This window comes from Exophiala viscosa, assembly GCF_022695815.1.
Source record: "Exophiala viscosa unplaced genomic scaffold EDD37scaffold_3, whole genome shotgun sequence".
In the NCBI taxonomy this organism is placed as follows: domain Eukaryota; kingdom Fungi; phylum Ascomycota; class Eurotiomycetes; order Chaetothyriales; family Herpotrichiellaceae; genus Exophiala; species Exophiala viscosa.
The window spans coordinates 1,711,768-1,736,494 of NW_026944355.1; the positions used below are offsets into that span (position 1 = coordinate 1,711,768).

At 50.7% G+C, this 24,727-nt stretch overlaps 13 protein-coding genes across 13 annotated transcripts; 5 read left to right on the forward strand and 8 right to left on the reverse strand.

Moving 5' to 3' along the window:
• Positions 1 to 141: 141 nt before the first annotated feature.
• EDD37DRAFT_607788 (adenylate cyclase associated N terminal-domain-containing protein) lies at positions 142 to 1,899 on the reverse strand (the record flags this gene model as incomplete). Its single annotated transcript, XM_062814993.1, has 4 exons — positions 142 to 1,102; positions 1,158 to 1,459; positions 1,510 to 1,756; positions 1,853 to 1,899. The coding sequence occupies 4 exons, from the start codon at positions 1,897 to 1,899 to the stop codon at positions 142 to 144; spliced, it is 1,557 nt and encodes a 518-aa protein (XP_062672099.1).
• Positions 1,900 to 2,062: 163 nt separating this feature from the next.
• On the reverse strand, positions 2,063 to 4,472 carry EDD37DRAFT_589258 (uncharacterized protein). Its single transcript, XM_062814490.1, has 3 exons — positions 3,985 to 4,472; positions 3,778 to 3,932; positions 2,063 to 3,728 (listed from the first exon to the last, which is right to left on the reverse strand). Exons 1-3 carry the CDS (start codon positions 4,035 to 4,037, stop codon positions 2,179 to 2,181), a joined length of 1,758 nt encoding a protein of 585 aa, XP_062672100.1. The 5' UTR covers positions 4,038 to 4,472; the 3' UTR covers positions 2,063 to 2,178.
• Positions 4,473 to 5,062: 590 nt separating this feature from the next.
• Positions 5,063 to 7,731, forward strand: EDD37DRAFT_679490 (fungal-specific transcription factor domain-containing protein; the record flags this gene model as incomplete). The annotated part of the gene is made up of 7 exons (XM_062819688.1): positions 5,063 to 5,149; positions 5,203 to 5,251; positions 5,304 to 5,989; positions 6,041 to 6,097; positions 6,147 to 6,271; positions 6,330 to 6,528; positions 6,601 to 7,731. The coding sequence occupies 7 exons, from the start codon at positions 5,063 to 5,065 to the stop codon at positions 7,591 to 7,593; spliced, it is 2,196 nt and encodes a 731-aa protein (XP_062672101.1). The 3' UTR covers positions 7,594 to 7,731.
• Positions 7,732 to 7,813: 82 nt separating this feature from the next.
• On the reverse strand, positions 7,814 to 9,145 carry EDD37DRAFT_562521 (uncharacterized protein; the record flags this gene model as incomplete). Its single annotated transcript, XM_062813917.1, has 1 exon — positions 7,814 to 9,145. One exon carries the CDS (start codon positions 9,143 to 9,145, stop codon positions 7,814 to 7,816), a length of 1,332 nt encoding a protein of 443 aa, XP_062672102.1.
• Positions 9,146 to 9,446: 301 nt separating this feature from the next.
• EDD37DRAFT_334379 (class II aldolase and Adducin domain-containing protein) lies at positions 9,447 to 10,794 on the forward strand. Its single transcript, XM_062811622.1, has 3 exons — positions 9,447 to 9,966; positions 10,041 to 10,298; positions 10,358 to 10,794. Exons 1-3 carry the CDS (start codon positions 9,726 to 9,728, stop codon positions 10,735 to 10,737), a joined length of 879 nt encoding a protein of 292 aa, XP_062672103.1. The 5' UTR covers positions 9,447 to 9,725; the 3' UTR covers positions 10,738 to 10,794.
• A 34-nt stretch (positions 10,795 to 10,828) lies between these two features.
• EDD37DRAFT_626709 (uncharacterized protein) lies at positions 10,829 to 11,750 on the reverse strand. Its single transcript, XM_062816321.1, has one exon. It carries the CDS (start codon positions 11,610 to 11,612, stop codon positions 10,851 to 10,853), a length of 762 nt encoding a protein of 253 aa, XP_062672104.1. The 5' UTR covers positions 11,613 to 11,750; the 3' UTR covers positions 10,829 to 10,850.
• A 12-nt stretch (positions 11,751 to 11,762) lies between these two features.
• Positions 11,763 to 13,475, forward strand: EDD37DRAFT_626710 (D-3-phosphoglycerate dehydrogenase). Its single transcript, XM_062816322.1, has 2 exons — positions 11,763 to 12,392; positions 12,453 to 13,475. The coding sequence occupies exons 1-2, from the start codon at positions 12,105 to 12,107 to the stop codon at positions 13,200 to 13,202; spliced, it is 1,038 nt and encodes a 345-aa protein (XP_062672105.1). The 5' UTR covers positions 11,763 to 12,104; the 3' UTR covers positions 13,203 to 13,475.
• Positions 13,476 to 13,507: 32 nt separating this feature from the next.
• EDD37DRAFT_562179 (FAD dependent oxidoreductase) lies at positions 13,508 to 14,992 on the reverse strand (the record flags this gene model as incomplete). The annotated part of the gene is made up of 1 exon (XM_062813902.1): positions 13,508 to 14,992. The coding sequence occupies one exon, from the start codon at positions 14,990 to 14,992 to the stop codon at positions 13,508 to 13,510; it is 1,485 nt and encodes a 494-aa protein (XP_062672106.1).
• A 688-nt stretch (positions 14,993 to 15,680) lies between these two features.
• EDD37DRAFT_334442 (putative sugar transporter) lies at positions 15,681 to 18,168 on the reverse strand. The gene is made up of 3 exons (XM_062811625.1): positions 17,603 to 18,168; positions 16,433 to 17,545; positions 15,681 to 16,367 (listed from the first exon to the last, which is right to left on the reverse strand). The coding sequence occupies exons 1-3, from the start codon at positions 17,739 to 17,741 to the stop codon at positions 16,012 to 16,014; spliced, it is 1,608 nt and encodes a 535-aa protein (XP_062672107.1). The 5' UTR covers positions 17,742 to 18,168; the 3' UTR covers positions 15,681 to 16,011.
• A 427-nt stretch (positions 18,169 to 18,595) lies between these two features.
• Positions 18,596 to 19,339, reverse strand: EDD37DRAFT_648658 (uncharacterized protein; the record flags this gene model as incomplete). The annotated part of the gene is made up of 1 exon (XM_062818044.1): positions 18,596 to 19,339. One exon carries the CDS (start codon positions 19,337 to 19,339, stop codon positions 18,596 to 18,598), a length of 744 nt encoding a protein of 247 aa, XP_062672108.1.
• A 710-nt stretch (positions 19,340 to 20,049) lies between these two features.
• EDD37DRAFT_607798 (uncharacterized protein) lies at positions 20,050 to 20,927 on the forward strand (the record flags this gene model as incomplete). The annotated part of the gene is made up of 3 exons (XM_062814994.1): positions 20,050 to 20,076; positions 20,102 to 20,159; positions 20,218 to 20,927. The coding sequence occupies 3 exons, from the start codon at positions 20,050 to 20,052 to the stop codon at positions 20,925 to 20,927; spliced, it is 795 nt and encodes a 264-aa protein (XP_062672109.1).
• A 280-nt stretch (positions 20,928 to 21,207) lies between these two features.
• On the forward strand, positions 21,208 to 23,008 carry EDD37DRAFT_334404 (L-iditol 2-dehydrogenase). Its single transcript, XM_062811623.1, has 3 exons — positions 21,208 to 21,556; positions 21,604 to 21,726; positions 21,777 to 23,008. Exons 1-3 carry the CDS (start codon positions 21,548 to 21,550, stop codon positions 22,740 to 22,742), a joined length of 1,098 nt encoding a protein of 365 aa, XP_062672110.1. The 5' UTR covers positions 21,208 to 21,547; the 3' UTR covers positions 22,743 to 23,008.
• EDD37DRAFT_657069 (cysteine desulfurase) lies at positions 22,895 to 24,557 on the reverse strand (the record flags this gene model as incomplete). The annotated part of the gene is made up of 2 exons (XM_062818872.1): positions 22,895 to 23,317; positions 23,448 to 24,557. The coding sequence occupies 2 exons, from the start codon at positions 24,555 to 24,557 to the stop codon at positions 22,895 to 22,897; spliced, it is 1,533 nt and encodes a 510-aa protein (XP_062672111.1).
• Positions 24,558 to 24,727: the final 170 nt, after the last annotated feature.

Below are 24,727 nucleotides of genomic sequence, written 5' to 3' on the forward strand. Positions count from 1 at the left end.
CAACAGTTCGGAACAGCCAATCAATGCGCCATGTGTATATGGATTATGTTCTTTCACAAAGAACGCTACAAATCTTCGCCCACCTCTTGACACATCCTGAACTCCTAATCGCTAATGATACAGGCTATCGAAAATATTTCCCTACCCAGCATGTTCCACAATTTCACTGACAAGCCTTCCATTCTTGACCACCGTCCTGAGCTGTTCAGGCAACGGCAACTCCTTGCTGTCGTCCTCTGAATCGTCCTTCGGAGGCAGTACAACATTGAGCGCACTACATTTGCTGGTGAACAGCTCCGTAGCCAAAGTTTGATTCGACAAATAAATCTGAGCACCATCCACTTGATCAAGGAGCAGAGTGGGCACCACTCCATCAATCTGAACCTGGAATTTCGTCGCTTTGATGACATCCAAACTCGAAACCAATGACTCAACTAGTATTGACAGACCAGCACAATTGTCGATGGCTATAGCGTTGGCTTTGCCATTGACCTTCAGAACACATTTGTTGCATTTCGAGATCAAAATACTTTGGTTCAGCTCCGCCGAAATCTCGATGATTTCACCTTGAGTGTTGTCAAAGTTCTCAACGATCCATTTTGTCCCGTCGAGCTCCTTTCGGCCAGGTTTCTTAGACCTCAGGCTGTCAGGCTTCTTCGGTATCGGTGATTTACCACGTGATGACTGTGACTCTGATCGTTGAGGCGCAGGGGGAGCTCCCCTGAGCGAGGGATTCTTGTGCGTCATCTCAGACTTGTCCACTTTCTTGAGGCCAGCCGTAATGGCGGAACCTTGATTTAGTTGCTGGAACACTGCAGAAATATCTCCGCCTTGTGAAGCCGCAGGTGCAGGAGCCAAGGGCCCATCATCGTCGAAATTTGGCAAAGGCGGCGGAGGCGGCGGAGGTGGGGGTCCTCCAGCGGTACCTGCTGGTTTTGGAACCGCTGCTGCGCCGGCTTGGATCTGCTTCAGAGCCTCAACAGCGTCGACGCCATCTTTATTGTTCCATGTTAGACCGCTGGGGAAATGTTCCTTGACGTAGGCCGCAAGCGACCTGAAGATCTTGTAGTATGCCTGTATGTACTCGACATGCGACTTGTCCCTGCAAGAATTGTGAGTAAATGGTTTTATTTCAGGAGTGACTCGTCATAACATACTTGTCCTTGTACTCCTTCAATATCTTGTTTCCATAATACTGTGCACCACCGAGAGTGTCCGTCACGAAGTCACCCGGCCTCTTTTCCACAATCCATCCCAGAGCAACGATCCCCTCAGATACCGCACTCAGATGAGTGAACAGTGGAGAAGGACGATTGGCTTCTCGAATTTCATCGACATTTGAGGTATGTCGGTGCAGTTCTGTCATCAACTCAGGAGGTTGAGGGTCGGGCTTTTTGGCCTTGGAAGCTACAAGCAGGTATGTCCGTTCAGCCTCGAATGCTTCCTTGACTGCTTTTGCCTGTGAACAGATTAGACCAGCCTGCCAACCGAACTGGATATCGCGCAAACCTGTTGTTCCACGAGACCACCAATCTTTCCGCTGGCTGTCACAAAACCGGAGACATCCTCCTGAATAATCTGGTCAAAGGCTTCGACGGTTCTTGGTAGAGGTTCGGGAGGTGGTGGAGTTGCTTCAGGAGCAGTGGCATATATGGAGGGAGTTGAAGAGGTGGCAGCGACGACACCGTTCGTAGGAGCAATAGGACCATCTATGGTAGTTGCAATATCCTCAAGCCGTGAGGTTGCAGCTTCGAGCCTGATCACGCAGAATAGTTAGTTAGGTGTTTGGCTCAATGGCGCATGTGACGCCTGTGCGTGTACGGAGCGGAGGATGCGTTTATTATGGACGTACCTCTTGATCAGCGTTGTAAGATTATTCATGTTGCCTTGGACGGCCATTGTGAGTTCGGTCGTAGGTGAAGGTGCTGGCGAAGAATGGTTTGGAGGATCTTACATGTCCTGAATGTTTAACATCCCAATAAGGGACACAGGCACCTCAATATAAGGGTCCCCATCTCCAACGAGCTGTCATCCAGCCACAACAATCAAGCGGCAGATCTTTGTGGCGTCATATGCGTGGCGTCATATGCGTGGCGTCATAAAGGAACAAACCACCCCTATCTTCGCATACTCAATCAGCACGATCTAGCAAGCATTCAACCAACAGCCGTGACCCATCTACATGTACGGCCCATTCAAAGCGCCTACATACAATGTATGCTTATATCCCTCCACCCATTCTTTCAAATCCTCCGAAATATCCAGGTGACTCTTCTTTAGATCCCAGAAACCCAACGGTACAACGTCCGACCCTTTGTCCGTATACACCTGCACAATGGCTGCCCGGAGTACAATATCCAGTCTGCGTGCGACCGCCCAACGCCTTCCACACATGTTGACTCCATGCATCAGGACATCAAATACCGGTTCATGCTGTTGCTCTTTCTTTCGGTAGAAAATCAGCTTGAATCGCGCCGCGCAAAACAGTACCGGGCCCAACAGTGGTGAGTTGAATTCGGCATCAATATCGCCAATGCTTCTCAAAGCCAGTGCCACATGTTCACACGCTTGCAAACACCGTTGCAGCGGGATCTCGTACCCATCCCATTCGACCATCCGTTGGTACAGGGTAATCACACTCGCATGAGCCAGAATACTCGTCAACGACAGATTGGGGTCGAAATCAATCAGGCCGTCCGCGAGCAGGGTATAGCTTTCGGCCTGCTGCGCTTGCGCGTAACTTATCAGATTGTTATAAATCTCGTCGCAGGTTGCGTACGCATCGGCTTGTCTGCCTTCATACAGCCCTTTTTGGTGCTCGTGAAGGAATGTATGTAATGGCTGCAACCCGATAGCACAGAGATGCACATGGCTGCGAAAACTGTCCCTCAAGTCTGGTGTACTGACATAGGCGACGCTGGACAAGTGATCGACCAGTGCAGCCGAAACGTCTCTCCACGTAACGCCCAGGGTGGAGACCGCATCTAACCCAAGTGTCGCCCAGGTTAGAGGGACTGCAAGCTCATCACCTGTGTTGCTTCCGATCGCAGGTGGCCCAACCTGCGCCGGACTTTGCAGGGCCATTTGATTGAGCAATTTTCGAAACAGGCCGATATTTTCGCACATTCGACGACAAACAGACAGCAAACTGAAAGTACTCGGTATGTTATCTGACCCGTAGTCGAGGATTGCCATGATCAACAGTGCTTGAAGAGAGTTGAGGGATGGTTGAGAGAAGGCTTCGTTAATGACCTGTCCACGCAGGTATTGCGACAGGCGTAGTCGGCCGTGGTAACCGAGACTGATGGCTTGGCTCGAATATGCGACTTCAAGGGCAATGACAGCCTTCAGTACAACGTCGTCAATGTGAGTGAGTGGATGTGGGAGTGCGTCCAGAGCATTCAGCAAGGAGTTGCGGCTCAGGATCGGTATCCACGGCTGGGTTTCTTTGAACCATAAATCGACCAGGGTATACATATAGGTATGAGGCAAAGTCATCAAGTCTGCCACAGCTGCGTCGGACTCCATGTGACTGCGAGGCTTGGAGACGTTGCTTTGAATTGAATTGGAAGGAGAAAGGAAAGCTGCATTTTGTGTGGGTGAAAGGATGCTCTGATCGGGAGCGGACGTTGCTGCAGGCGCAGGCGTTGTAAGTGAAGGAGATATGACCTCGACCGGAGCAGTGTGATCCTGCTGCTTCAGGCTTGCTATCTGCTCTTCGAGCGATTCTTGGGTTGGTGAGCGACTGCCTGCTGCTTGATGCATGGACGGCCTTACCTAGGCGAGACTCGAGCTGAGAGACGTAGCCGGCTCGCAGACCACGTTTGTTTGGCTTTGCGACATACTTGCAATTGACCTGGGCCTTCACGCAGAACCCGCACCTGGGTAATAGTCGGTCACATTTCGTCTTGCGTTGCCGGCAGAGGTGGCATCTGCGCGAGGTGTAAACCGGAGGACGTTACAACTGTAATGCTGAGAACTCACACTGTAGAACTTTTGCGCTCGGACGAGGAGCACTCTGGAGACTCACTGCTCATGACTCTTGTTTGTGGATTTCATGATTTGAGAATGAAGGTGAGGGAAGTGTTGAGATCAGAAGAGTGTATGGTCGTTTTCCACACGCAACATGCATCATGGCCTGTTGAAGACGCGGGAGGGGAAATGCAGGTAGGTCATCGGCGAGACTTGGCCCAATAGGAACCTCTCGGCCCAGTCTCTTCTTCTTGTATCGTGCGATAAGCCATCAATGCCTTGTCTTAGTTCTCAGACCCATGAGGCTCACGTGATAATGCATACGCACTAGTCCTTTTCGGAGAAAAGTCCTTCGCCAGAAGGGTCTGAGCTCCAAAACAGGTAAAGTGGGCTTCTTCTCGTTACTCGACTATGTATTTTTCGGTCTCTCTTGATAGTTAATCTTTTCATCTCGTTTAAGCGTGTTTAAGTATATAAATCTAAAAAAGATTTAAATAAAGAAAGAAAAAGTAAAAAATCGAGCGGATACTCGTAAAACTAAATCTTACTTAAGTATCAAGTAGTACCATCTTTCTTCGCGTTAAGACATTTTAATTTAATATCTTTATAGTCTTAAGACCAATTTATCTCGGATTTTAAATATTATATATATTATATATATATCTATATTATATTAAAAGCGTTAATAAAAATACTTAAAGAGTAGCTATATATCTTTAAAAATCTAAGATTTTTTTGAAAAATACGATTTTCTAAAGGTCGTAGTATATAAGAAAAAATTCTCGTACTATAGTTTTAAAGCGAGGTATAAAGTATTTAAGAAGAGCTTGGCACTCTCGAAATTACTAATAAAATCGAGTACATTAAGGGATAGTTAGAGTAATATTATAAGTTTCTATATCGATATCAAAAACTTTTGGGAAAGTATTGCTAAGTAAGTGCTAAGAATAGGGTTTATGACGTATTAGAGCTTAGACTCGTTTGGTAAACAATTCTGCTGAATTTTTTGATTGGCTCGCCAATCCGCGCCCTTGGCGCGCAGCCATACCCAGTCTGAGAACTGAGACAAATCAATGCCCATTATTGAGGAATGGCTACCTCGCGCTCGACAAAGCGACCTCGCCTTGGGGACAGAACCACGCTAGCATGCATCATATGCAAGCAGAAGAAATTAAAGGTATGCTTGGCATTGCTGTCGACCATCAAGCCTGGGTAACTCACTGCTTCTAGTGCGATGGACAAATTCCGCGATGTCAGCATTGCGCAAAGGCAGGACGTGGTAAGTCGACCTGACCGTCTTGGCCACTGTGACTGATGCTCATGATACCAAGATTGTCTTGTGGAAGACCCGGCCACCGGCCTCCACCGACCTCGGGACTATTTGCAGTCTCTGGAATCGCACGTCGCCTTCCTTGAAGGCCTCCTTCGACAGACAAATCCAGAAGTCGCCATTGATCACTTCAACATATTCGGGCATCCGGACCAGGACCATCCCGCTCATCAAGGTCTCGTCGGCGATGTACCGTTTATCGCTGGGCGGGATGCCAACCAGAATTACACTGCTCAAGCTTCCAACTACGCAATGGTGTCACCAGGTCTCAGCAAGCACGAATCTCACGATGGCGATGACGAAGGAAACGACCTTGCTTCTGACGTTGCCTTGCTTGCACTCAGTGCGTCTGGCCGGGAACCGCACTATTTTGGCCCGTCATCTGCCCTTTCATTCTCCCGAGTCGCTTCTTCTGCATTGAAAACAAGAAAACGGCCCGGGGGATCTCAGCCAAGTGTTTACAGTGATGTCGATGGTCATCCAGGTGTGCAAAGTGGTAGAGCAGTACTGTTTCCTCCCGCGAATGTCGGCCACGCACTGTCTGCCGCCTATTTCAATCACGTGCATCCGCAATACCCCTTCCTGCATCGCCCTACGTTTGATGCGTGGGAAGAAGAGTGCTTGCAAGCCCAGCAATTGGGTAAAGTTGGATCAGTGAAGGAAATTCCTCGCTTTTTCGTTCTCATGGTATGAGATTGCCCCTTTCTGTAATCCCATCAGATACTTACATATCTATAGGTGTACGCCATAGGGTCGCTCATCAACAAGAATGGAGACAGAAGTGACGATGCTGAGGTAAGTCGACCAGGCAGGACGAAACTGCAAAATCTAAGAAAATCTCCAGGCATACTACGCCGCCTCGCTAAGTTGTATGAATGTTATGATGGACATGGACAGCATGGAGTCTATCCAGGCAGTATTAGCATGCGCCATTTATTCCATTAGATCTCCTGTTGGGGCATCAATATGGTGATTTTACCCGCTTGACCACTTGCAGACGCAGGGCATCATACTAAATCTCAAGCAGGAAGTTGTCCGGCATGGTTATCCGCCATTGCATTGAGCTCGGCTACCATCGAAGTGTCAAGAAGTTTCGTCCCAACACTGATGCTCTGACCAGTGAAATGTCGAAAAGGGTCTTTTGGGTAACCTACGATATCGACCGCGCTGCAGCATTTATCCTTGGGCGACCGTTCGGAATTTCAGATCAGGTAATCGACATCGAGGTATGTACATCCCAATGGCCTTCGGATCAAGCCATCCCCGTTCACAACTGCTTATACTACGTCTGTAACTAGCTTCCACTTGATATCGATGATATTGGCATAACCAGAACAGGCATCGTAGGTTCTGTCCGTCACGATCCAGAAACCCCTCCCACGCAGATGACTGGTGCCATTCACATCATCAAACTTCGACAGCTGTGGTCAAAGATTAGCGACTCCATCTATTCAGCGGTTTCAGGCGGTCCGACCGACGGTACCAGGACGTGTGTAACCATATCCACACAAGTACCTCAATTGCGACAAGCTCTCGATGAGTGGTTTGCTGATTCCCCAGATCAATCTCAGTATCAGGATACTGGCCCAGTCTCAGTGTTTACATCAAAAGACTGGTTTCGTCTGGCCTACGACCACACGATAATCTTACTCTACCGGCATTGCCTCACATGCGAATATTATCGACACCCGAATATCGCCTCCCTCTACGCACACTGCAGCAAAACCCAGATCGACGCTGCCTTTCAACAGTGCGCCTCAAGCGCGCGAGAGATTTGCGTCTTGTATCGTCGCACGTACCAGCGATCCCCAGTGCGGTATACTTGGGGCTCCCTACATATTCTTTTCCTGGCTGGGCTCACTTACCTGCACTGTCTGTGGAGTAGTGAATCCTTGAGGAAGAGTGTTCCTCAATTGGACGTCATAAATACCTGTACGTCCTGCAATATGGTCCTTGTAATCATCGCAGAACGGTGGGACATTGCAGCTTCATATCGAGATCTGTTCGAAAAACTCTCGGAGCGAACGATCAGCATGATATTCGGAGGCTTTGGAAATACTGCGAACAATTTAAGCTCATCATCCGCACCAATGCAGCTGGCTGGTCCTACGACGGAGGATGCTGGCGCCAATGAGCCAGCATCTCAAACATCGTTTGATGATTTACAGCTAGAGGAGTGGCTGGTCAATCTGGAGGACATGAATGTTCCCGACGAGTCGGAATGGCTCGTGCAAGATCTAATTCGAGGATTTGGAAGCCATCCAGACGACAACTTCTTCGGCACCCTCTGAGGTATTCTGGTATAATCCAGTGTCTCTGGCACACAATGTATGCCTTATCTACAGCACGCACACTGCACAGTCCACCTGGGTCTCAGGGGTATCAAGAGCAGGTCATTGCTCTCTTTTGCTTGGAGGAATACGCTTCAAGCACGACTATCAAGAACTATCTCCTGGATTCCAAGAGTACTCGCACATCGAGCCAAGCTCTGCGCTTGGAGGCTTGCATATACTAATTCGACTGTGCAATTTTGCAGCCGAGCGCGGACTCTAGACCGTGTTGATCATCAGCCGACTCCAAAATTTGCTGGTCGTCCCCGGACAAGTGAAGGTTTGAGCGGAAGATTCCTGCTGCAGAGATTGGCAAGAAATCTTCGTATGTAATCGGCACTGTCTCGACCAGCTGCTCCTTTAGCAGCGTCCACAAAGAAACCCTCGAACCTGTGGTCGACTGCTTCCAGCCACGAGCCTTGATCGTACATCGGCACTCGAAGAAGGCGAGGCCTCTCCTCAACATAGTCTCCCACTCGTCCGGAAATTCCAGGAAAGCTTGCTTAAACATCTGTTCTGAAACATCAGCTTCAGCAGATGCCATTGTCTGAAGAGCTTCTGACAGGATTCGGTCGAACAATTTTCGTCCTTCGGTCGTCAGTGCTGCTCCGCGCTGCTCAATTTCGCCAAAACGTGCTTTATGAGAACCTTGGACCAAGGCTGTCGACCCTTTCACAGGAAAGCTGGTCTGCTCGCGGAGTGCCAGGAAGCTCGTCTGTCGCAGCAGTATTGGATACTGACGAGCAGGCGCGCCCTCGATCCTGCTCTTGACCGCGAGTCCTGCCATTCTCATCTTGGCTTCTGCCCGATCAATATCCAGCGTCTGGGGTGTCAGATGGTTGATATGAGCACTGTTGAAGCATGCGATGTCCGCTAGGATAGGATGCTCGGCTGCGAGCCTTTGGTAATCATCGAGACTTGCGGCGGCAACCGAGTGCCATTTGAACGTCTTCATGGCCTCGAGAATGAATCTCTCCGCTTGATGGGCGAAGAACCCTTCCTGATCTTCACCAACGCCAACCAATTTCAAGAGCTCGTCACTAAAGATGTTGCGGCGGATGAGAAGGCGTAAGACCAATTCTCGAGGTTCAGGTCTCAGCAGCTCGGGCCGCAGAAGTGTGGTGAAGACACGAAAGGGGTTCTTTCTGAGGGCATCCGGGCGGACTGGGCGAAATGCAGTGGCATGCATAGGCAGTCCTGCCACTGACAAGTCGTAATAATCGACTGGGTGCAGGCCGATCAAAGCAAAGATTCGACGTATGATTCGAAGTTCGTACGGTGTCCCCAGACGGATGGCGCCATGCCTTTCGAGGTCAAGTCTTTCCTCAAGTGGTATTTGCGTTCGGCACGCTTGGTTGACTTCCATGACGATTCTGACCAAGTCGCCATAGAGAGGGACCTCGGTCTTGTACATGGCTGACATGGCCAAAGCGAATGTGTTGCGGAGGTCATGTTCGCCGACGAAAGGCTGCTGGTCGACCTGGCGAGGGCCACCGGCCAAGGGTGTCTGCATTATGGTCGCCATAGGGGTCATTTTGCGGAGTATATCTACAGCGAAGACAGGCCGGACTAGAGCGAGTGTGCAACGTCGTTTCGATCATACTCCAAGACTACGTTATCCGTTTTAATCTTACATCTATATTAGGAGCAAGATATGTCCGGATTGCCCTGATCACATGGTGGTACAGCCGACGGGTCGTTCAGTCAATGGAGTAAGTCAATGCCATGCAATGTTTCGTAGGAGTCTTCGTTCGGCACGGTGACGCCCGGGGACGCCTTGCTGCAATTTTTGGGCGTTCGGATTTATCCATTCCACCCCAAAAGAGCCACAACCGGAGGAAGCCGACCTTCCACCAATCCTGCCTTAGCCTCTCCTAAGCATGAAGGCCTGGTCTGCACGAGGGGGTTTTCGGCGGCTGTGTGCTTAAGTTAGTCCGCCGTCTTGAGGGGTAAAACCCATCTCAGTACGCCCAGATATGATCCGTTCGAGACGGCGTATATCTTCAATCGTCCTTTAAATTATAAACTGAAGGGTGTTCTTATCGCCACATCTGAGACAGCAACTGAGTGGCAGGGCTAGATCGCTCCTCACAATGTCGTCCACTGCAACAGTCACAATTTCTGCGGGATCTAACCCGCCTGCCGGTACTCGTCAGTCTATCCTCAATACTACAGCCACATCTTCATCTGGTCGTCGGCGATTGCATTACGTTCCAAAGCCGTCCACCAAAGAAGCAGAACGGAAATGGCAACTTGAGCATACGGCCGGCGCCTTCCGCGTCTTCGCGAAACTTGGTTATGCGGACGGTGGCAGCGGACATATCAGCCTTCGAGGTAGGTCGGTCGAACGTCCTCGCTTGCATTCGGTCAATATAGGTGAAACGTACTCACTCGATATGATTTAACAGATCCCATCGAACCTGACACATTCTGGATCAACCCGTACGGAGTCCATTTCGGTATGCTGAAGGTATCTGACATGGTTCGAGTCGACGAAGAAGGAAACCGAGTTGGTGGTGGAGATCAGCCTGTGAATACTGCGGGCTTCATCATCCACAGCCAGATCCACAAGGCTCGCCCAGACATCAATGCGGCGTGCCACATGCACAGTCCCTACGGGAGGGCCTGGTCAACCTTTGGCAAGCCGATAGAAATGTTGAATCAAGGTCAGCAGAAGTCCCTCTCATTAGTCCCAAGGTCCCAACTGATTCTCTCTTTGTGTCAGATTCATGCATGTTTTACAATGATTTGGCCGTCTACGCAGGCTTCGGCGGCGTGGTGTTCGCAAAGGAAGAAGGTGCACACATCGCGGCCGCTCTGGGCCCTACCAAGAAGAATATCATCCTGCAGAACCATGGCATCTTGACTGCAGGCGGCACTGTCGACGAGGCCGCGGCTTTCTTCATCGCCCTCGAGCGGGCATGCCAAAACCAGATCATCGTCACTAACATGATGTCATGCAACGAGGTTACAAAGACGTATGTGGGCGAAGAAGAGGCAGAGTACACAAAAAGGGGAACTGGCACGCCAGAGGTCATGTACATGCAGTTTAAGCCCGAGTACGAATTGATACTGAAGGAGTCCGGCGGCGAATTCCTCGAATGAAGTTCATTTTCGACGACCTCATGACCCTTACGTTAGCATTGAAACACAGAAATAAAGATAACGGTGGCATTCAGGCACTTCATTGCCCTAGTAATAAATAAATAAATGACAGGCTAGCCTCGTGTCTTATCTGAACCGATAGGTCCCCAGGCTTGCGGACGGTGCCGTGACAGACCCGAGTAGAACCAACAGCCCATGGTATATACGTCGTACACCGGCCACTCGACTGCTTGCTGGATCGCCACAGCAAAAGGGGCCATCTGTGTACATTCGAGCAATATTGCCCTTGTCTCCGGGTGACGCTGGGCGATTTCCAACGCGGCCTCGACGAGCTCTTTCTCAATATCCTCATGCGAATACTCAATGTCGTCGCACACCAGCCGCTGCAGACTTCCGCCCTTGGGAGCGCCGATGATATGCACACGATCAACATCTCTGATGCTGAGCTGCGACAAATGCAAAGGACCCAATTTCGTGTCATCGAAAGTGAGGACGCCGATAGACGCATCGGCCGGCAGGAAAGCCAGGATCGATGGAATATGGAGCAGCGCCGACGTCGCGACGGGGATAGGTAAGCGTTTTGCAAGCTCTGGCTGGGCCATGGCTAGGAAGCCACAGCTTGTCATGATGCCCACTGCGCCTTGTTCGGCGAGCTTTTGACCCGTTTGGACAAATCTGTCGAGAAAACCTGCATCGTAACCCTCCCTGGTCACCAAATCAGTCACCAAGGAACCCGGGGCTCTTTCTCGAATCAGCGGGAACGGCCAAGTACGCTCGTTAAACGCATCACCCGCTGGTCGAGTGAAGTGGCACTCTACCGCGATAAACCCCATGGGTGGTAACGGCGTGTCTGTTTCCGGCGACATCGCAATCATTGTGCTTTTGGCGGAGTCGTGTCACATTTGTTGGAAGCTGATCTCCTCTTTGCAATGTCACCTAACTTACATTCTGGGGAAGGTAGGTGGCAGTCAAGTTTTGCAAGAGAGTCCAAGTCATGTTCGTCCGCGATGATGACTCGCGTTTGTAGGTCTTCCCCAACGTCTCGGAGAAGGTCACCTTCAAAGTTGTGCCAGACTGAACGGTTGCCGCCGAGCCAATCACGGAAGAAGCCTTGGTTACGCCTTGCCATCCCAGATCAGGGTCTCCCATGATTGCATGATAAGTGGGCCCAGGTTGGCCATGACAGAAGGCTGCAAGCTGTAGTGCATGGCCATTCAGATTGACTTACTCAAATTAGGGGAGGTCGCTTTTCACATTGCTTAGTACGATACTGGAAGGACTTCAACGAACATTATTGTGCTGGTATCATATACACCAGCAGAGAATAAATCTTCCTACCAACAAACTAACAACACTTCATCTACAACATGTCGCCAGGCAAGATTTCGGACAAGCCGCGGGTAGTGGCACTGGGGAACCCCAGGTTCGTCGGCGATGACTACCTGGCAGACTTCTCGAAAGACTTCGACTTTGAGGTCCTGGAGGCGACCAACCGCAAGGAAACGCAGGAAATGCTTCCAGCCATGGTGGCTGAGAGACCAATCGACGCATTCGTGATCCGAATGGGCACACCACCATACGAGCCGTTTGACGAGGATCTATTGAAATCTTTGCTACCACACTGCAAGATCATTACTTCAGCTTCAGCTGGCTATGTGAGTCCTCGGGCATCGAAACCCCTCCTGCATGCATCCTGAAGCTAACAGTGAAAATAGAACGAATTCGATGTTGAGTGGATGACGGCGAACAAGGTCTGGTTCTGTAACACTATTAACGCCGTTGCCGAGTCCACGGCCGATATGGCCATGTTTCTGACCCTGGCCGTATTGCGAGATACGACACGGGGCGAGAAACAAGCTCGCAACGGTACATGGAAAGCCAACATCGTCCCGGCACGAGACCCCAGCGGCTTGACTCTGGGGATTGTCGGCGCCGGGTCGATCGGGAAGTACCTCGCCAAGAAGGCCGCGGCGTTCAACATGAAGCTCGCGTACCACAACCGGAGACAGCTATCCCAGGAGGAAGAAGCACGGTATGGTCTGACCTACTACTCCAACTTGAATGACCTGCTCGCGGTGTCGGACGTCGTCTCCATCAGCTGTCCCCTAAACAAGCAGACGACCGGTCTCATTTCTCATGCTCAATTTGCCGCCATGAAGGACGGGTGCTTTTTCGTGAATACCGCTCGCGGACCCGTGGTCGATGAAGAAGCCCTGATCCAGGCTCTGGAGTCTGGGAAAGTGGCACGCGCCGGATTGGATGTCTTCCACAATGAACCACATATCAACGAGTACTTCAAGACAAGCGACAAGGTTGTCGTTCAGCCACATATGGGAGGCTTGACGGATGTGGCTTTCCAAAAGTCGGAGAGAGAGTGCTTTGAGAACATTAAGTCTTTGTTCAAAACGGGAAGACCTGTTGCGCCGGTAAACGAGGTCCGGGAAGTCAAGAAGATGGTGCTGTGAAGATGTAGCTCTCGCAGGAGGATAATTCCTTGTGATGGCAGAATCAAGCGGTCTGAATTGCGAGATTCGGTTCCAAGCCATGAGGGATCGAGTTCGTTTCATCCAAAAGGGGGTGCTTCAACCATCTAGGAAAGCGTTCCTTACCAACATTGAAAATCGGAAGCATTCATAGCGGGCACTGTGAGCACGGTCAGGATTGGTGTCACTTCATGTTTTCGCATACTACCATAAAAGTCGTATGAACAGAAAGACATGGCCCTGGGAAATAGGCCGGAGAATAAAACTATCTAGCTGCATTTTTTCTTTCACAAGTTCGCTGTCTGCCTGAGCTTCAAATGCCGCGGCGTCGACAACTCTGTCTTCTTCAGCGATCTTCGGCCAGCACTGCCCTGCATCAGCTCGTTGATAATGCGATCCTCTTGATCCGGGCGCGTGCGCCACTGCCAACTCCGAATCAGCTGTCTGTCGAGGCCCTTGCCTTCTAAGACATCGGCAACCCAGGCGCCAATGTTGGGCAAATACTTGAACGCATGACCACTCCCAGCAGAGGCAACCAGGACATTCTTATGCTCAGGAACGTGATCTATTACAAAGTGATTGTCCCAAGAATCCGTGTACCAGCACAGCCGGGTCATGTCGATGTTGACGCCGTTCGCCGGCAGATCTGGTAGAAAATCTGCGATGAACTGCTTGATCACCGCGAGGGCTTGCGTGGGAATCTGGTCGACAATTCGTTCAGCTTCCGTGTACCGTGTGACAGGGACACTACGTTCACGGCCATCCTTCTGCACCTTCGGGTTCGTGTACTTGGTGCCTCTATATCCGATCTTCATGTATCCTTCGCTGGTGGCGGGGAAGCCGTAGAGTCCTCCCTCGGCACCGTCGCGCATCTTGTACATCCACGAAGGGAAATTTTTTGCCGAATATCGCCTCGCGAGATCTGTGGGTAATTTCATGATAGCGACGGAACCGGCCGTGGTTTCGCAAACAGAGTCCAGCTCGGGAAGCAACGTTGGTGTCCATCCGCCGCAGGCAATTATCGTGCGGCCACTGTAGTGAGATTTCCCGTCGAGGGTGCGGATACCGACAATCTCTCCGTCCGCCCGTAGAAAGGACTCGAAGGCCCCCAACGTGGGTCCAAACACCGTCCGCACACCGAGTCGTTCTGCCTTGTATAGAGCAAAGGAGCAAGCCTTGTCGGCCAGCGTAGTCCCACCCGTGGTGTCGAGCACCCCGAGGTACTCCTGCCCTCGCTTTTGACGGTCAAATGGATCGATGGCGAAACCCAAACCTCGCTCGGTGGCGATCTTAACATGGCTCGGGTCGTAGGTTATAAGTTGCGAGTCGGGAAAGCCAGCTTCATGCATATTTCGGACAGTCGCCAACTCAAATGGCGGAAGGCTGGGTTTATCCGTCAGGCTTAGATTACCATTGTTAACAAAGACTTTGTCGTCTTTGGTCATGCCCGGCGGCACTTCCCCTGAGGCAATCTCTGCGTTCCACTGATTCCAGGCTTCGAAGGCTTCGATGGATAAGGACTGATATTCGGTTTGCCCTCCGTATGCAGAACGAAAGATCTTGTTCATATCCGCCGACGCAGCGTCACATCCATTGAAGTAAGAATACCGGGATTCATGGTATGGCTGTTTGTCGAAGATTGTGACGCTCTTATATCCTCGTTGTGCTAGATGAATGGCAGTACTGAGCCCGAAGACGCCCGCTCCGACAATGTTGATCTTTACATCCTTGTCTTGCAACGGTGGGACGGCTTGTGTACTTGGCCTCGACATGTTGGCTCCGGGGGTCAGTGTAAAGACGCGAGCGATGCTTCTCTGGGGGCTGCAACAAGGAGTTCGAATAGCTCAACCTAGATGTCTACGCGAGATAATGTGCTCGGATCTCGTGGGCGATATCTTCGGAAGCGCCACCTTGTGGATCAAAGTGGTCTACCTCCCTTGTCGATGGTGCTGTAGCGCTCACTTGACGAGTGCTATCGTGGTTCTTAGCCGTCGCAAGCAATGGCAGTAGCCGGCCTGAGAGCGTGACCTTGCAGACACGGCACGAAGGACTTCTCCGTCGATGCCGATAAACTTGTTGCAGAGTCCAGTTAGACCAGTCACTGGATCGCTCTCGGAAGAATCCGAGACACGACACATCGGCTTATCTGGCAGCTTGAAAACGTGCTGCGTAGCGATTCCTGTGGCAATCCTGCAGCAGGTAGTTTGTCGTCCTGTAATTACCACTCATGTGTTGTCAATGTGACAACGGTACGAAAAAGTCCAAATACAGCCACAGAGTCTTTGAGTGGATCCTGCCTTCCAGTAGAAATGCATCTAATCACGCAATTGGAGGTTCACTGTGATTGCTCCTAGATCCATTGCTGAATCGGGAGCGGCAAGGTGTGAGAAGTGCAGCCAATATCACGTTCGCTCTGAGGGATACTTTACGCTCAAGGTGAAGATGGAGGCCTTCTATCCTGTGCCACGTCAAACATTGGTTGCATAGATGATCGTCTTGTTTTGTCTGTCATGTAGTGAACTCAGTATATACATGATGCGAAGGAATACAATGAAAGACACGCCACACATCCACAATCCGAGCCACACCCCGCTTGAGAGGTCAATGTTTTCCACACTTCAGGAGACCGGAGAGGTCCGCCGATTAAATACAATGGCTCTCCCTATGTCTTTCTTGATCATTGAGAGATTTTCAGGCCTTGACTTCCGTCACATCCTTGCCGTTGTCAGTATGCTTTGTCCTGACCAGAAATATGTCAGTCTCAGGAATCAGAAAGAGGGCAGCAGGTCGCTCACATGGATTGCTCGACAATACTGTCTTCACAGTCACTGCTTGCGATTATTGTCGGCGTCTTAGACCGCCGGTAGGCGTTGAACCATGGTCCTTTAAAAAGGTCGTCAATCTCTTCCACGCTCAAACCGCTGATTTCCGGCACCATAAGGAAGACATAGATCAGTGCAATAAAGCACCATCCTGCGAAGAAGAGGAAAGCTCCCCAATTGTCCATTGATGATAAGATCGAGGGAAACCCAGCGCTGACACCATAATAAAACAGCCAGTGGAAACATTGAGTAATAGCAGCACCAAAAGATCGGATTCGATTTGGCCAGATTTCCCCTCCAAAAACGTATGGGAGGATCAAGAGCCCTGTTGAGAATTTGTCAGAGAGTGTGATCATCTTACTTCCAGGCCCAAGTAAATGCGAGACTTACCAACTGCGTATCCAAAACCATGAAGGAAAATGGCTGCAATGGCTGCTTGCGACGCAGCATTGCTGACATGACCCGCTTGGTTGTATTTGATATATACACCAATGTATATATCAGAGCACATTTGTATGATAATACCGACAAATAGTGACTTGCGTCGGCCCAATGCATCGATGAAGAAGAAGGATGCAATTACGGTGAAGAAGAACTTCGCCATACTGTACATGCAGCTCAAAAACAAGCTGTGTGAGGCGTTCTTGCTGGAGGCAATGCCGATGATCTTGAGAATAGGTATAAAGTAAGACGTGACGGCGTTGGCTCCTGAAAGTTGAGCAAGCGCATAGGAAACCATTGCTTGTTGAACACGTCGCAGATTGGCCGGAACCAGGAAGGTCTCTCTCAGCAGTCCAGTCAAACGAGCGAAAGGCTTATGACCACCTGGGCCTGGTTCAAAATCTGCCATTTCATGCGAGATAGACTCTTCGATGTCTCGGATCTCGATCGCTACCCGAGGATGGTCGGCAGGTAGGCCTCGAAGCTTGGTGAGCATCTTAATTCCCTCGTCGTGACGCCTGCGGAGGAATAGCCACCTGGGTGATTCGCAGACGAAGAAGCTGCCCGCGATACAGAAACACAAGAAAATGCAAGGGGAGAACCAGACAACCTGATACTGTAGCCTTGTAGCTGCCATGTTGGTGTAGGCGCCAAAGACTGTGAAAGCTGCGACAAACAATGCCATGAGGAGGACAATGGTGAACCAGGCAGTAATCAGTCCACGAATCTCCGTTGGAGCGATCTCTGCAAGAGCCACTGGTCCAATGACTGTCAGAGGACCGATGCCAAAGCCCGAGATGATTCGAGAAGCATAGAGACACGCCAGGTTCGGAGCGGCTGTCGCGATGAGCTGACCAAGGATCCAGATGGCCATATATAGACGAAGTGACCATAGTCGTCCAATCTTGTCGTTGATGAAGAAGCTCAATCCCGCGCCCACGCCGCAGCCAATATAAACAAGAGATACAAAGTTTTTGATCTCCTTTGCGCTCGAAGTGAGGCCGAAAAAGTGCTGAAATCCAGGTAAAGAGGGAATTGTAGAAGTCGACCCTTGATCCCAGCCTTTTTCACGGTGGGTCAGCACCACTCCTCACGAAGTTGTACAGGGGCCGAACATACAGAGTGGAATACCGGCCATAGCATAAAGAGCAGCCGAGAGTATTAGGTTGTGATTGAAGATGACCTCGCGAGGGGTGGCGCTGATGGCTTTGCCATATTTGGCCAGCGTTGACTGTGTAAAAATCTCCTTGACTCCCATGTTGGGTGATTTGGGAAAGCTGTGCGATTGAGGTGTAGGTCAAAAGTGTTCGACTGATCGCGTGCTTCCATGTTGCGAGAACGGGTCCGTATATGTAGTCATTGTGCCTCGCTAGGGATTCGTTGTCAGGCTAGGCGTGTGTTACTGAAGACAGAATGGGACCACACGACCACCGATAAGGCAGTCAGTCACTATGACCGGGACATTCCTTGGTGATCTTTCTGGGATTGATTGGTGTCCGGGGGAAGCCGGGGCAGCAGCCTTATCGCCCCTTTTTACCAAAACCCAATCTCCTACTTCAGCGACGCAAGCGAGACGCACTTCCAACATCAAGCCAAGATGCCAATGCCGGCGTCGAGAACGCAGCAGTGCGAACACAGCTCGGACACTGCACTCGCCAGCATGCGCCGTGCGAACCAACCAAAGCCTTGCTTCCACAATGCCTTACATCGTCCTACCGCTATTGACATGTGTTCAACGCCATCATATGTCTAGGATACCTTCCTAAAATATCTTCTGGGTTAAAATCCTCCACATGGATAACAGCGAAGTATAATATGGAGATGTTAGACGTTCCAGCATCGACACGTGGCCGAGCTCTTTACCTGCTCGATTACTTCGGCTAACATATCCTCGAAAGTCACCCAGCTAGTCATTCCCAGAATCTTCGAGCAATTCTCCGATGCAATATCAAAACACTCCAGTATCTGCTGCTCATCGGAAGGAGTCATTCCACATCGTTCACGCGCGACTGCAGCCATATCTGAGTATGTCTTCTTGGTTGGGGCAAGAATAAATCGCTGCTGATTAGCTTCTGGTGCCACAAGAGCTAGTATATGTGTTCTGGCGACATCTCATACGTCCACCCAGTGTGGGAAGTCCACCTTAGGGAGTGACCCAGTGGGTTTTGAAGCCGCGGTATTCCATATTAGCTGGTTGCTGAAACTGAGGCTTTCTGCGCCTTTTGACAATGGCAGCACGCAAGGGCCGCCAATATACGTTGGACATATCACACTGAAGCGCCATGTCGGTTGCGAGGTACCGTTGCCCAGGTAGTCGGCGTAGAAATCCCAAGCAGCCTTCTCTGCCAACTTCTTCGATGCCATATAGGTGATGAAAGGGCAGTACCTAGCAGGCCATGCAGTAAGATCGAGATTTCGATCTGCAGCTTGTTCATAGGAGATCGGGTTCCAATCCAACGGCGTGTAGGTGCATCCGGGTCGCAAATCGTATGCCGGGTCAAACACGGCAGCGAAGGAGCTGGTGATCACTACCGATTCCACAGATGATGACCGGGCGGCCGACTTTAACAATGAGAGTGTACCCTGGATGGCGGGAACAAGAACATCCTTCTCGACGTCTTTGGCACCAACGACTAATGGTGACGCTATGTGTGCAACGTGGGTACAGCCACTGATGGCCTCGTCGAATGCGCTCGGAGCGACAATTGTCGGGTACATGAAAGATCTCGAGCTCGCCGGAGGCAATATGGTGATGAAAGACGGTAGCCAACCCAGAACCTGATGATTCAGATCGAACAGTGGCGCGGACTTTGGGTCTAGATGCCGTTGGACGAGATAGCAACTGGGACACAACATGTTGGGCGACGTGGCCATTGGCGCCTGTTACGAGGACTCGCGAAGAAGGACTGAAATCCTCCAACGCCGCCATCTTCTGCAAGAGTGTTCTTTATGAGAGATTACGTGGGCTGGTGAAACTGGATGGAAGTAATGATACCTGGTTAACAAAGAGCGTGGGCTGAAACCCCCTTGAAAAGATACTCTTCATATATTATCGTGTTGCTTAAGAAGGACCCTACAGTATCTCCGATACTCCCGAGGTGTTGCCCACTGCCCAGCCTCTAGGCGCCCTAGGGTTGGGACGATGCTTGATTAGAGCATGGAGTTTTCGGAGATAGAACCCCTATTTAATACCACATCGCTTGTTTTCGGATAGTAGTCAGCATGCCTCGACATTACAGGAATGGAAGATCTGTATCCCAAAGTGCCAAAGCTCATATCTGACCATTGATCATAAACGGGGTTCGGCTCCACGGCTGCAGTCACCTAGCAGAGATTCTTGCCCGCACGACATGGTTATGTTATGCCATGGGCTGCCTCTTGAGTTGTGGACAAGGTCGACCAGCAGCTTTGACTTTCTCCGAACTGCGGATCCTACGCCTCTGAGCCAGATAGAATTTGCCTTTTGGGCGGTAAGAGAAGAGCGACAGACCAGGAAATCATAAGCCGACAGCTCATGCCCTGACTTCAAGCTGGTAGGACTATGCGGAGAGCCGACAGGCTTGACCATGTCAGAGGCTAAGACTATATCATTGGTACGAATGACTTCGAAATGGTCAGTCTTGGGTGCCAAAGCACTTCATTGACATGGAAAGGCCTTGGCACTTGTACCTACCAGGTATTTGCAGGTAGATTTTTCCTCTGATAGAAGACCTTTTACCCTCAAATATTCTCAGCTAACTTTCGCCCACCTCCTATCTTCACGTCTTCATCGACAGCTTACTTCCGACAGAGAGTCCTCTCTCCTCATCCTCTTTCATTACCTATTAACCATCCACCATCAACCATCATCAGCAGCGACTCCGGCGACGTCAAGATGTTCGGGTCTACAATACACACTATCTCAGACGAAGCGCTCCGGATGCTAGAGGAGTCCCAAATGGCTGGTACGCTGTCAAGTGACCAGAGGATACGCCGACTGCGCCCCGAGATCCTAGGCGCTTGTAGTAATGAGGAGATTGAAGTACCAGTATTCCTTGACAGCGTCGAGGCGATACGATTCATAGGCTTCAAGAAAGAAGCTGCTGAACAAATTCTACAGTGTTTCCACGCAGCGTATAATGAGAAGGGCAAGACTAAAACTACAGATCCACTTATAGTCCATGATCTCACCAGCTTCGCGAAAGGCCATCTGGAAGGGAAAGGCAATGCTTGGCTGCCGGACCATGACTGGAACGGATCTCTTAAAGCCATGGGTATCAGAAAAAGGACGAGGCAGGGCATATGCTCAGAGGATCCGGAAGTCAGTTGCGTTCGATTCACTAACTCTGCCAAAACATGGGCCCGTGAGACCATCGAGGATATGTGGATTTTCTTGACCGCCATCGACAAGAATATCAAGCGATATCTGAGGCGGATACAAAGCGACGTCCAACGGACAAACTGAAACCTCGGCAGCAACTTGACATGTTAGATGTGAGCAGAGTTCTGACCAGCCAGCCGTTCTCCAAGACGCAATGGAACTGTGTGACCATTGCCGCCCACCAAGTTCAGATAGCTACCGTCCCTTCATTGTCGTCTCAGAGTCCTTCGCACACAACGAGAGGCTAGCCCCTGGAGGTGGGAAGACACCAACTCTGTCGTATGGTCGTACTAGATAGGGGTCAAGGCACTCGCTATCGCGAACATGCTGGGCTTTGACATTATAGCGATATTGTCCTCTCTGTCAGACGGTGCCACTTTTTCTGGATCAGGGCTGGTCGTGCAGCTAAGCCAGTTGTGGGCGCTTGAACGATGACGACCCCCGCATATCTGTATCTGCAGGCCAGACTCCTCGTATTGCTACCCTGCATTGCATATCACCCTAGCGGAAATGCCGGCACAACATGGCCCGTTGTTACCGGTATGCTCTGCACCACTGCTCCCAACATGTGATGCAGCATCATATAAACATCTCAAGTCTGCCTTCAACCATGGACCCTGGGCTATATTACGATCTCTTGGACTCTGACGCCTCCATCTCGAATACGTTGTGGTGCTGCACAAGACACAGAGACTTCAAACACTATGGCGACTGTGCGTACTGTTCCCACAGAACCAGAAGACATGCTTACAAGGTACAGAACCCAACAGTCATGCTGTATGGCCCAGGAAGGGCACATATCGAAGACACGCGCGAGCCAGAAATCACCCATCCCACAGACGCAATCGTCCGAATCAAGTACATCGGCGTTTGTGGCAGCGATGTAACTCCGACGCTCCTTCTGCACGCAAAAGCACTAATAGTGCTGTTCAGGTCCATTTCTGGAACCACGGAGGCATCAATGGCAAGTACGTCTCCGAGTCGCAACCCTTATCAATGGGCCATGAGGCTTCAGGCACTGTCCACGCCGTTGGCTCAGCCGTCACGCATCTCAAACCTGGGGACAACGTCGCCATTGAACCAGGCCAACCATGCCGCTCTTGTGTGCGATGCAAGGAAGGGCTATACAATCTGTGTCCGGACATGAAATTCGCGGCATGTCCACCGGACAACCCAGGTTGTCTGGCCAAGTATTTTAAAATCCCCGCGGATTTCTGCTACAAGCTGCCACCCGGCGTGAGTCTGCAGGAAGGAGTCCTCGCAGAACCACTTGCTGTTGCCGCACATGGCGTAAGAATGGTCGGCATCAAGCCTGGAGACAGTGTCGTCGTATTCGGCTCAGGCACGATCGGACTCTTATGTGGTGCTGTCGCGAAGTTATACGGCGCAAAAAGAGTGGTGGCGGTGGACGTCCTGGAGCATAAACTCGACTTCGCGAGGAGCTTCAACAACTCCGCCACTTTCAAACCAGATATGAACTTGACTCCGGAAGAGAACGCCGCAAGAATCGTCGCGGAGAATGATCTTGGTCTGGGTGCTGATGCGGTGATTGAAGCCTCAGGGGCAGAAACTTCAATCGTCACCGCGGTACATGTCCTGAGACCAGGAGGGTCTTTCGTTCAGACTGGACTCGGAAAACCGGTGATCAATTTTCCTATTGTAACAATGAGCGAGAAAGAGTTGCATATGCATGGATCGTTTAGATATAATGCTGGAGATTACCAGGTTGCGTTGGATGTGCTGGAGGCTGGCACGATACCACTCGAACGCCTCAGAACGAAGACTTTTGACTTTGAGCATGCCACAGATGCATGGGAAGAAACCAAACAAGGCAGGGGTATCAAGAATATGATTCGAGGCTATGGGTATGGAGATCCGACCAGGGCTGCCCACTTATAAGGCGTCGGTAATGCTGTACAGGCTCGTTAGCCGCCATTGGTAGCGTGCCCTCAATACAAAAGTTGCCACATTTGAGAAGCGAATCGACATTGTACACATGAGACAAAAGGTATGATGTACAATTTGAATTGGCTCAATAAAACCTCGATCGTTTAGTGCTGACTCCATTCGATGGAGTTGAGGTCGATACCCTCCTGAACTAGTTCCCACAATGGACTCAATTCTCTCAAGAATGTGACGCGCTCGCGGACCGCCTTCAAGACATAATCGATCTCACTTGTCGTGGTGAAACGGCCCAAACCGAATCGGATGCTGCTGTGAGCGCTCTCATCGCTGTTTCCGAGAGCTCGAAGGACGTAGCTGGGCTCTAATGAGGCAGAAGTACAAGCACTACCAGAGGATAGCGCAATGTCTTTGAGTGCCATCAATAGAGATTCTCCCTCAACATAGGCGAAGGAAACGTTGACACAACCTGGATAACGCTTGGTGGCGTCGCCGTTCATTGAAGTGTGCTCCATAGACAGCAGTCCATCAGATAGGCGTTTCGACAGGAACTCGATGCGCTTGGAATCGTACTAGAAAGGGACTGGTCAGCATCGTGCTCACCCAGAACGTACAACAAGGCCACACTGAGTCGCAGATGTTTGTGAAGCAAAGTATAATCATCGAACAAGTGAGCAGAAATGACCGGGTGACAATACATACCTCCATTTCCTCTTTAGCGATGCGACAAGCTTCGCCGAAGCCAACGACAAGATGTGGAGCAAGAGTACCACTTCGTAGACCTCGTTCTTGACCACCACCACTGATGATGGGGTCAAGCCTGACACGGGGCCGTCTCCGGACATAACATGCGCCGATACCTTTTGGACCATAGATCTTGTGACTGGAGATAGACATCAAGTCGACGTTCCAGTCATTGACGCTGATGGGGATTTTGCCCACCGCCTGAGCCCCGTCCGTGTGGAAGTAGATTTTCCTCGACCGACACATCTGACCAATTTCTTTCATTGGCTGAATGACGCCTACCTCGTTGTTGACGGTCATGATACTGACCAAAGCGGTCTCTGGTCGCATGGCGTCTTCAAGCTGCTTGAGATCGACCAAGCCATTGTGGTCGACTGGCAAGTAGGTAACGTCGAATCCTTCGTCTTGGAGATGTCGACAGCTGTCGAGCACACATTTATGCTCGGTCTGGCAGGTGATGATGTGCTTCTTCTTGCCCGATCGCCCGAAAAACCTGGCGACACCCTTGATGCTCATGTTGTTACTCTCAGTAGCACCACTGGTGAAGATGATTTCTTTTGGATCGGCCCCGATCAACTTGGCAATGTGTTCTCTTGCTTGTTCCGCGGCCTTTTCGCTCTCCCAGCCGTAAGCGTGGGTTCGAGAGTGGGGGTTGCCGTAGAGGCCGGTAAGAAACGGTAACATGGCATCAAGGACTCTCGGATCAACGGGAGTGGTGGCTTGAGCATCGAGGTAGATAGGTCGGGAACCTTGGTCCATAATCGTGGTTTGTGTGAGGATGCCTGCTGTAGGGCTCATCATGGTATCTGCACTGATGTCTGTTCCGGGCATTGTTCTCTGCGACGGAAGGTCGCCAGTTTGATTGATGAACTTCTTCTGATCTGCTTTGATGGCAGAGTCGATATCAGTGACCGAGGCTTGGGTAGGCTTCGACTGCGACACATAGTTCCGACGTTGATTGAGCACGGCGGATGCAGGTCTTGGAGTCGCTGCGACTATGTTCGAGGAAAGGCGTCGAGAACAGACTCTCGAAGCCTGTCTCACGACAGAGGATGCTGGACCGGACATTCTTGATGTCAGTCAGACCAGCTGACTATAGCGTTTTGAAGAGTCGGATGATTCAACAAATATTGTATGAGTGTTGCGGCGAAGGTCGATGATGTGAATTGAATTGATGAAGGAGGCGAATGGGTGATGAGAAATAATTGATCTGATAAGATATTAAGTCCGAAGCGAAT